The sequence below is a fragment of the Elephas maximus genome, chromosome 4, assembly GCF_024166365.1.
Source record: "Elephas maximus indicus isolate mEleMax1 chromosome 4, mEleMax1 primary haplotype, whole genome shotgun sequence".
Taxonomy (NCBI): Eukaryota; Metazoa; Chordata; class Mammalia; order Proboscidea; family Elephantidae; genus Elephas; species Elephas maximus.
The window spans coordinates 180,947,671-180,957,771 of record NC_064822.1 but is presented as its reverse complement, the minus strand read 5'-3'; the positions used below and the strand labels follow the sequence as shown (position 1 = coordinate 180,957,771).

The 10,101-nt window shown below is 54.0% G+C and overlaps 1 protein-coding gene and 1 long non-coding RNA gene across 5 annotated transcripts in view; one reads left to right on the top strand and one right to left on the bottom strand.

Annotated features, from left to right (window-relative positions):
• The first annotated feature begins 1,131 nt into the window (after positions 1-1,131).
• TMPRSS6 (transmembrane serine protease 6) overlaps positions 1,132-10,101 on the top strand; it is a 52,615-nt gene continuing 43,645 nt past the window's right edge. The window contains exons 1-2 of one of the 2 annotated variants that reach the window (XM_049884358.1): positions 1,132-1,336; positions 9,407-9,603. In XM_049884358.1, the coding sequence (XP_049740315.1) occupies positions 9,408-9,603 (196 nt within the window). In that variant the 5' untranslated portion in view covers positions 1,132-1,336; position 9,407. Of the gene's footprint in view, positions 1,337-9,198; positions 9,604-10,101 lie in introns of those variants that run through there. The other variant, XM_049884359.1, reaches the window with a different exon arrangement.
• LOC126076018 (uncharacterized) lies at positions 5,535-8,929 on the bottom strand. Of its 3 annotated transcripts, XR_007517393.1 has the most exons (5): positions 8,254-8,929; positions 6,963-7,025; positions 6,480-6,551; positions 6,188-6,362; positions 5,535-5,917 (listed from the first exon to the last, which is right to left on the bottom strand). It is a non-coding gene; the product is annotated as an uncharacterized LOC126076018 (long non-coding RNA). The 3 variants fall into 3 exon arrangements; XR_007517395.1 differs by lacking the exon at positions 6,963-7,025; XR_007517394.1 differs by lacking the exon at positions 5,535-5,917 and having other exon boundaries at positions 5,967-6,362.

Genomic DNA, 10,101 nt, shown 5'->3' with positions numbered 1-10,101 from the left:
CTGTACTGTGAGGAAATAAATTTCACTTTGTTAAAGCACCCACTTGTGCTATTTCTGTTATGGCAGCACTAGGTAACCAAGACAGTGCCCCTCGCCCGAATCCCTAACCAGCACCACAGCCCTCCTCCCGCCCTACCGGAGAAGGCACTGCACAGGGCGTGTGCCCAGACACTCCTCACAGACACCCATCTCAAGGCACACAGCACCGCCACACACTCTCCCCACACATACACCCGGGGAAGCACATGCCTGCAGCGGACATCCTGATAAAGCACACTCCAGGCTTTCGAGGGGTGACACACAAGAGGTGACATATGTGAAGTGACACGTGTAGGCACCACACACACGCAGGCTTTACTTTCACCCCAGGCCCTGGTACCCATCGACCTGCCCCAGACACATGGGCATGTAATGACAAGAACAACCCCACTGGGCACCTGCTGTGTGCCCCCACAACATACACACACACACTCACATACACACCTACACCCCCCACACTCTACACGCACACCCTACATACACACACAAACACACTCCACATACACACCTACACCCCCACACACTCCACACACACACCCTACATACACACACAAACACACTCCACATACACACCTACACCACATACAAACACCCCACATACAACATACTCACCCCCACACTCCACATCTCAGTTCAGCCCCATCTCAACTGCCCAAGAGCCGCACATGGCCAGCGGCCACCATAATGGACAGCCCAGCTCTACAGAATCAGACAGTGCTTCAAATAATTGCCAGCTAAACAGAAAACAGTGCCAAACCCTGCCCCCACTCTCTCGTCTTCTTCCCTGCCACAGCACGTGGTCTGCCATCCTTTTCTCTCCTTCGGGCCAGTGGGCCCCTTTGATCTCACCTGTCCAGGTAAGGAGACCCAGGTGAGGCCCTGCCCGAAGTAGCACAGGACTCGGCCTAGCCCCTTCAGAACCTCCACCTCAGGCTCGGGGACCAGGGGGCAAAACCAGGCAGGATCATCACCAGGCAACGGGTCTCAGGGGAGAGCTCAGATCTCCCGCACCTGCCCGCCTGCCTCCGGGGTGCCCACGGGGCGGGGCTGGGCAGGAACCGCCTGCCTCCTGCCTGTTTACCTGGGCTCAGTCACAGGGCCATCCCAGACCCAGCAGGAAGCCCATGGAGCCAGGGGCCACAGGCCACAGAGGACAAGGGCCAGGCAGCCTGGCCATGGCTCTGGGCCATTGATCCAGCCCAGGCAGGCTGGGTGGGGGTGGGGAGACCTTGATCTGGACAAACAGAGGCTCCCAAGGCCTGAGTGCAGGCCCGGCACCCACCTGCTGCTCCCAAAGGTAAGCGGGGGCCTCTAGGATGGGGGCCAGGACCTATGAATGACTGACTGGTGACGGTGTCTGCAGTGAAAGCCTGGCTCCCTGGGGCATGAGCCATCTGCCCTGCTCTGAGGCCAGGTCTGCCGGCCCCATAGGCCAGAGCGACGGTGAGCAGAAGGCAAAGAATCCACAGAGCTGGGGCTGGGGGAGGGCAGGGCAGAGCGAGGCCAGGTGCATGGATGGCCCGGGGCCAGTGGAGGGGGCCGCAGGAGAAGGCCTGGGAGGCCTGGGCTTGGGGAGAGGCTGGCGAACTCGGGGTTGGGATGGGGGAGGGGAGAGGCCTGATTTGTCAGGCTGAACACCCCACCCCCGCCCTGCAGGACCACAATGCTGCTCTCGCCTCTAACCCAGGGACTCCATATGGGCTTCCAGGGTGGGAGATGGACACAAAGCCCCACCCACACCTAGGTGCTGACCGAAGCATGGGATCCTGGGGCCCATCACTCACAGGCTCAGAATCGAATGCAGTTGACCTTTCATGTGTGTGTGCGTGTGTGTGTGCCTGTGTGAGAAAGGGAAATGTGTGGGTGTGCATCTATGAGTTTGTGTGGCAAATAGGTGTGTGTGTACCTCAGCGTCTTAGCTTCCTAGTGCTGCTGTAACACAAATCCCACAAGTGAATGGGTCTAAAGAACAGAAATGTATTTTCTCACAGTTCAGGAGGCTAGAAGTTTGAATTCAGGGCACCAGCTCTAGGGGAAACGTCTCTCTCCAGGCTCTGGGGAAGGTCTTCGTCTCTTGCACTGTTCCTCGGTTCCTTGGAGGAAGGTAGCGTCTGTCTCCCTCCACCGTGCTTGCTGATCTCTGTCTATGCTGCTTCTTATAACTCAGAAGTGATGAGGTCTAGGACCCACCCGACTCTGATATGGCTTCATGGACAAAAGAAAGAAAACCGTATTTCCAGACAGGATTACTTCTCTGTTATCAAGTGCCGCTATAACAGAAATACCACAAGTGAATGACTTCAACAAACAGAAACTTATTCTGTCACACTTTGGGGTGCTAGAAGTCTGAATTCAAAGTGTCAGCTCCAGGGAAAGGCTTTCTCTCTCTGTTGGCTCTGGGGAAAGGTCCTTGTCATCAATCTTCCTGCGGTTTAGAAGCTTCTCAGTGCAGGGACCCCAGGTCCAAAGGACGTACTCCAGTCCCTACACTTCTTTCTTGGTGGCGTGAGGCCCCTCTGCTCTTTGCTCGCTTCTCTCTTTTATGTCTCAAAAGAAATTGATTCAGACACAACCTAATCCTGTAGACTGAGTCCTGCCTCGTTGACATAACTGCCTCTAATCCTGCCTCTCTAACATCATAAACCTGTTGGCCCTGAGTGGATTCTGACTCCTAGCGACCCTGTAGGTCAGGGCAGAACTGCCCCGTGGGGTTTCCAAACTGTGGCTGTGGATTTGAACTGCCAACCTTTTGGTTAGCAGCTGAGCTCTTAACCACTGTGCCACCAGGGCTCTGTCATTAACATCATAGAGGTTAGGATTTACAACACATAGGACAATCGCATCAAATCACAAAATGGAGGACAACCATACAATACTGGGAATCCTGGCCTAGCCAAGTTGACACATACTTTTGGGGGACACAATTCAATCTCTGACACTTCGCGTGTCTTCATCTGTGTACACCTCTGCCTGAGTGTATGAGTGGGTTGTGTGGGTGCAAGTCCCTTCCTCCCACTCCCCCACACACTCAGGGACCCAGCTAGCATCAGGGACTCACTCCAGGCCTTCATGGCCTCACTGAAAGGTGCCTCCTGCAGTCTTATATCGGAACCCCTTCCCTGCCTTGCCCTGGGTGAGTCATGTCATTGCTCTGTGCCTCAGTTTCCCCAAACATTAAACACAGACAGCAAGGCAAACATCCCAGGCTGCTGGAGGCTGCAGTGGAATAAATTTTGAAGTTGCCTGGCACTAAGTCAGAGCTCAATATGCAGTGGGTGAACCTGCATGTATATTTCCCAGGGGACTGAGGCCTCTGGGATGGTCGGAATGGCAGGAGAGAGTGAGGAGAGGGCCCAGGAATGGGTCCAGGTGCTCAGAGCAGGGGAGAGCCATTCGGCCCCTGTGGCAAGTGGGACAGTCTCTGCTTTCCCCTGGACTAAGTGGGGACAGAGCACGTCCACAGGGTGAAATATGCTGGGATGAGGGTGGCTGGGATATTTCTGGAGAGCTGCCAGAAGGAGGTGAGTCTGAGCTGAGGCCTGAGGGGGCCCTGAGAACTGGCCTAGTGGATGTGGGCTCAGGAGGTGGGGAGCTGGGGCCCTGAGAACTGGCCTCGTGGATGTGGTCCCCGGAAGCGGGGTGCCTGGGGAGAAGGAAGCATGTGTGCAAAGACTTGGCAGCAATGTAAGGGAGAACTTGTGGGCTCCAAGAAACAAGGGCGTGATGCTCTTCTCCCAGTGCTGGCTATGAGCCCTTGATCTATAAGAGTTGTCCAGTATTCTCAGTATTAGAATTGATACCCAATAGGAGTCCGATATCACTGGGGTGTGCAATGAGGGAAGGGAGGGGGTGGGGAGAAAAGAGGCAGGAGACATTGGTCAGCCTCACATGCACGCAGTGCCTTCCAGCTGTGTGAGAAGGAACAGGGATTGTATCATTCATTCATTTAACAATTATCCAGTGCCAGTTCCATGCCAAGCTCATGACAGCTGGACACCCAGGGGTGAAAGGAATAAAGCCCCTGCTCTCATGGAGCTGACAACCTAGAGGGAGGAGGCAGACAAAGGACAAAGAAGCATAGCATACAAAGCAGGCTTCAAGAGGAAACCCCTCAATGAGATGGACTGACACAGTGGCTGCAACATAAGTTCAAACATAGCAACCACTGTGAGGATGGTACAGGACTGGGCAGTGTTTCCTTCTCGTGTACCTAGGGTTGTGATGAGTTGAAACCAACTCAACGGCACCTAACAACAACAAGATCTCAAAAAAGGAACTCTGGTTAAGCACTCAGCTGCTAGCTGAAAGGTCAGTGGTTCAAATCCACCAGTAGCTCCGTGGGAAAAAGATGTGGAAGTCTGCTTCTGTAAAGATTCCAGTCTTGGAAACTCTACGGGGCAGTCCTACTCTGTTATATAAGGTCTCTATGAGTTGGAATCAATTCAACAGCAACAGGTTTGGTTTTTGGTTTAGTGCTGTCGAGAAAACTGCAGCAGGGGAGGGATAAAAGAAGAGTGAGGTGATTAGGAAAGGTCTCTCTGAAGAGGTGACATTTGAGCAAAGGCTTGATGGAAGTGAAGGAGTGAGCCATGGGGAAAACTAAACAGTGTTCTGGGTAGAGGGAACAGCAAGTACAAATGACCTGAGGTGATCATATGCTTGGTGTGTTGGAGGTACAACAAGGAGACAGCCGTGCCTGCAGCACAGAGAGGGACAGGACAGAAAGACGGCAAGTACCACATCATGTAGGCCCTTGTGGTCTGTGATAAGGACTTTGGGTTCTGTTCCAGGTGGCTGGAAGCCATGAGGGTGAAAAGACCACTCTGGGGACTGTGGGAATTCACTGGAGAAAGTGGTTTGATGACTGGCTATTGATTGCAGAAGTTCAGGGGACAGGTGACAGCAGCCTGAATGAGGGTGGGAGTAGAAGAGGTGCTGAGAAAGCATTGGGTTCTGGATACATTTGGAAGTTTGAGTTGCAGACTCTTCTGATGGCCTGGACCCTCAGAACCATGGGGGAGCCATTGTATACAAAGAGAGGAGCAGCATGGTCATCTTCGCGACTGCCCGCTGCCTCTCTCTCTGCTGGACGATAAGGCCAAGAAGATGGGAACAGGGTCACTTGTATTTGCCAATGTGCCCCCCATGCCCAGTATAGAGTCTGACACTGTAAAAATGGCACGGCAGGGGCATCTGACCGCCTCTAAATTCACAAGACAGAAGGAGAAGCAAGATCAGCAGGCCAAGGCTGATTCCTATGAAGCGGAGATCAGACATGCCTCCTCTTTCCGCCATCTTTACCAATTCTGACACCAACCATCCCTCCCATGGCACTCTCTACTTCTCTGCTGGGTTCGATAATTCGATGCAATGGCCACAAAGAACCTACAGACAATACCCACAATTTGAGGTTTATGAGGGAAGTAACAGGTTACAATTCAGGTTCAGGAAGGCTCAGGATACAGTTCTTCCATCTGGACAACCTCTTCCCGGCCGTGCCTGCAGATAGGCCTCTCTTTGGCCCTTGGCCTCTGCCCTGCTTAGGCAAGTGTTACAAGGCTCTTTTAGCTCAGCTAACAAGTGCCCAGAGGCACCTCACTCAGCCAGTAAGCCTTGGCCCAAAGGCACTCTGCTCTAGCTTGGTGGTCAGCAAACCTAGCTCCACCAAGAACCTGGAGGCACCCCACCCCATCAGCAAGCTTCCTGCCCAAATGTGCTCTGTGTTTTCGCTCCGTGCGCTGGGAAGCCCACCTCGCCATCTATTGCCGCTCTCCTGCCTCTGCTGCCGCTGTTTCTCTGCTGCTGCTTCTCACCATCCTTGGTGTTATAACTCTTTCTCTCAGTCTCCTGGTTCCAGGAGCTTCTCAGCACAGGGATCCTGGGTACAAAGGGTGCGCTTCACTCCTTGCTCCTCTTTCTCGGTGGTGGTGAGATTCTCCATTCTGGCCTCTGGGATGGCTTATTTTAAGCCTAATGGGATGGCAGTACTGACCAATTCCCTCGTTAGGGTCCATACACCTTATTTGCACAATCCCTCTCAATCACCGTGTGTGAGTCACAAAGACTATGGCTAGAAGGGCCACATTAAGTAATTCATTGCAGCACAGGCACCAAGCAGGTGCTCAACAAGAATGGGGTGGCTCCATACCTGAATTTAGGACTCCAAAGGCCAACATCTTCATGCATGTCCTAGTTCCACACACAAGTCCTGCTTCCTGGAGGCAGCAAGGTGTCAGGAGAGAGCTCTGCACCAGGAGTCTGGAAGCCTGGCGGCTTCATTCATCAACTGTTCAGTCACTCACGTGGCAGGCTCCATGCTGGTTCTATGGGGAACCAGAAGTGAACACAAGCCCTGCTTCAAGTGGATCCCTTTTCTTGTGGGGGAGAAACAAGAGCCTTGTTGACCTGATCAGGGGTGCCCAGAGGAGGAGGTGGCTTACCTACCCAGGGTCCCAGAATCCATCCCCTGGCAGGTGCCCTTGCAGCTGTCCTTCGGGCAGGGTCTCATGGGTCTGTGGGCGATGGACATGTTGGAAGTTACGGCTAGAAGAGGGGGTGGCCAGCAGCCGGTGATGGATGGAGTTTGGGAGCAGGTGAGGTCGACTGAGGGTCCTACCTGGACTGCTCCTCTTGGTGCTTAGCCTAATGGACCTGTGTGTGACCTTCTCTGAACCCATTTCCCCATTTGTACACTGGTGATTTGGGAGGCAGTAGAGCACAGTGGTTAGAATGTTACTCTGGAGACAAATTGCTTGGGACTGCTGCTTACCAGCTGTGCGACCTTTTGCTCAACCTGTCTGCACCTCAACTATCTCACGGTTAAATGGGGATAATCGGGTCTGTGTAAGGCTTACAGAGTCCCTGTGTGGCACAAAATGGTTAAGTGCTCAACTGCTAACTGAAAGTTAGAGGTTCGAACCTACCCAGAGGCACCTCAGACGAAAGGCCTGGTAGTCTCCTTCCAAGAGATCACAGCCGTGAAAGCCCTATGGAGCACAGTTCTCCGCTGCACACGTGGGATTGCTATGAGTCAAAATCAACTTGACAGCAACTGGTTTGGTTGTGGGGTTTTTTTTTAAGGCTTACATGAAAGAATGCAGATAAAGCACTGGAAACAGCATATAGTTGTGACTAATAAATGTCACCTATTATTGCCTCTGGGTCCCCAAGTCCCCACAGCCCTGTGAGTCATCCAGAAATAGCTCCTTGGTGATCCAGACTCAAGAGCAAAGCAAGGTGTGGTCACCTCTGGTGGAGGGAGGGGCCTGGGGCTAAGAGAGGCTGGGGAGCTGGCCCGTCACCTAAGCTTGCCCCGATTCAGCCACCCAGTGCAGGTTGTGGGGGACAGCTACTTGGGACACAGGTGACCAGCCCAGGACAGAGTCGGCCCTGTGTTAGGCACTCAGGTGCTGCCGTGTGGCCTTGGGCAAGTCCTCACCTCTCGGTCTCCTGTTCCTGATCTGTAATAGGCAGGCCAGTGTTTCTTACCCGGGGTGCCACGGACATTGTGGGCAGTGGGCAGGCTGCCCCACCAATTACAGGGCATTTATCGTCCCTGGCCCCATAAAAACCAGGACATTTATGAATGTCCTGGAGGGAGGGAATACCACACCCAACTGAGAATCACTGCAGCCCCTTCCTTCCTTGTATCTGATAGGGACCGCTGGAGCGGGCCAGAGTTGCCAGGGACCCTTGGCTGGGAAAGGTGCCAAGGGAAGTCGGGAGGCGAGGAGTAGTAGGCAAAGGCCAGGGCCCTTGCATCCATCTGGCGGACTTTGAGCATCACAGACAGCCCCATTTTCAGAAAACCCACTGTGTAAATTCCCAAGCTCAGACACAGCCCTAATGGGGCAATTCTTCCTGAGCCTCCTCCCCAACCACCACTCCTCAGCATCCGGAGGTGCGTTTTAAAGCCGAGTGGCAAATCATGGGTCTGGTGAGAAGAGACTAACAGCACGAGGTCGGGACTCCTTGTTCTGCGGGGATGGGGGTTGGTGGGGGGGCTCCTCCTTGCTGTGGGAAAACCTGCCCCAGAGACCAATGAACTCTCAGAAGTTTCCTTGGGGGTCTGAAGCTGTCAACCCAGGGCATGCAGCATTCCGAGGGGGGGCAATGCTCAGTTATGACTTAAATTATTTAATCAAAACTTGTTAATTAACAGCTCATTTACTGAGAACCAGCCCAGTCAGACACCTGGCATCAAACCCCACTTACTTGCTGTGTGACTTTGGGCAAGTGGCTTAGCCTTTCTGGGCTTCAGTTTCTTCATCTGTAAAACGTGGTTGGTGGTGAATACCAGATATTAAAATCACATCTGGAAAATGAGGCTAGGAAAATCCCTGGATTGAGTTGTCGCTGGAACACTCTGGGTCTCAGTTTCCACATCTGCCCAATGGGTGCAGAGTCTGGTTCATAGAGATGTTTGGAGGTTTAAACAAATAATGCACATAAAGTGTCCAGCACAGAGTGGGCCTGAGGAAGAAAAACCTGTGGGGACAACGGTCCCCACATCCCAGGGTGACCAGAGGATTAAATGAGGTGACACCTGTGAACTATTTTGTACCAGTCCTAAATGAATATTAGTTTTTGCTTCCTTTTTCCCCAACAAGAGACATTTGGGAGGGTGGGAGATAAACTGGCTGACACTGTTCGAAGGCAGGGCAGGTCCCCAGCCCAGTGCTGGCTCAGGGGTTCCTGGGGGAGGGGCGGAGGGAATCGATGGCACTGACGTTGTGGGGAACCTGCACCAGGCAGGAGGACAAGCATCCCCAAGGGAAGGGACGCTAGGGCAAGAGCAGCTGGTTTACAGACACTTTGTGGTCGTTAGTTGCCGTCGAGTCGGCTCTGGCTCGTGGCGACCTTACGTACAACAGAATGAAATGTTGCCCAATCCTGAGCCATCTTCATGATCAGCGGTATGTTTGAGCCCATTTTTGCTGATATTACGTCAACCTTATTTCATGGAGGGTTTCCCTTGTTTTCGCTGACCCTCTATTAAACATGATGTCCTTTTCCGGTGAAAAGGACAAACACGTGCACCCCACTTACCCCAGCTCCGTTTGTGGGTGCAGCATCAGGGAGTTGGCAGGCATTGAAACCTCTGCTCCCCCTGGAGCCCAGGGAGGCGGATCAGGTGAGGAGGTGAGGTCAGAGCTCTGCTGCTTTCTGGCTGGGGCCTGCCTCTCAGGTTGCTTCCCTCCTCTGTGAGCAGGGCTCAGTGCCTGCTCCCAAGCCCTGCTATCTGGGGTTGCCAGCCTCCTCCCCAAAAAGGTAGGGCACTGCCTAACTTCCAGGCACTTTTGGTGCTCAGTGAAGGCTGCTTTGCAAATGGCCAGGCTGTTTCCAACCTCAGCCTGTTTCCCTCCAGGATGCCCAGGGCCGAGGCCCCCCATGCAGCTGGCGGGCAGAGCGATGGAGGCGATGGTGAAGAGGCAGAGCCGGAGGGGATGTTCAAGGTCGCCGCGGACTCTAAGAGGAAAATCCAGGACTACCTCCGCCTGGCGCCCCTGTGGCTGGCCCTGGTCGTGCTGGCTTCAGTGGGGGTCCTGCTCTGGTATTTCCTAGGTAACCATGTGGGCCCGCCAGGACAGGCACCTGGGGAGGTCTTGGGGTGGCCTTGGGGGCGCAGCAGGATGGACCAGGATTCCAGGCTCAGCCACGCCTAGCAACTCTCTGTGCAACCTTGGATAAGTCACTTGCTCTCTCTGAGCTTCCATCCTGCTTTCTAGGTCCTGTGGCTCAGCTTTGTTCCCTCTTTCTGCCAACTGTGAATTGAACCCAGCACCCCGTTCTTGTGAATCGACAAACCAAAGGGAGTGTAACACTGCCTTCCCTTGGCCTCAACCCCCCTGGGGTGCCCTTGGGACTCTGAGCCAGCCCATCCCTCCTGGCGGAGGCCCATGGCACTGGGGTGCTCGGGTACCAATAAATAACTCTGCTCACTTGAGCCCAGCCTGGTGCTTCTCTAGGGCTGAGACCGCAGCTCCATCACCTCTGTGGTTCCAGGCCCCAGCACTAATGAGAGGCGAGTGGGGGGACAGAGGACCCAGGCCTCCAGGGGGG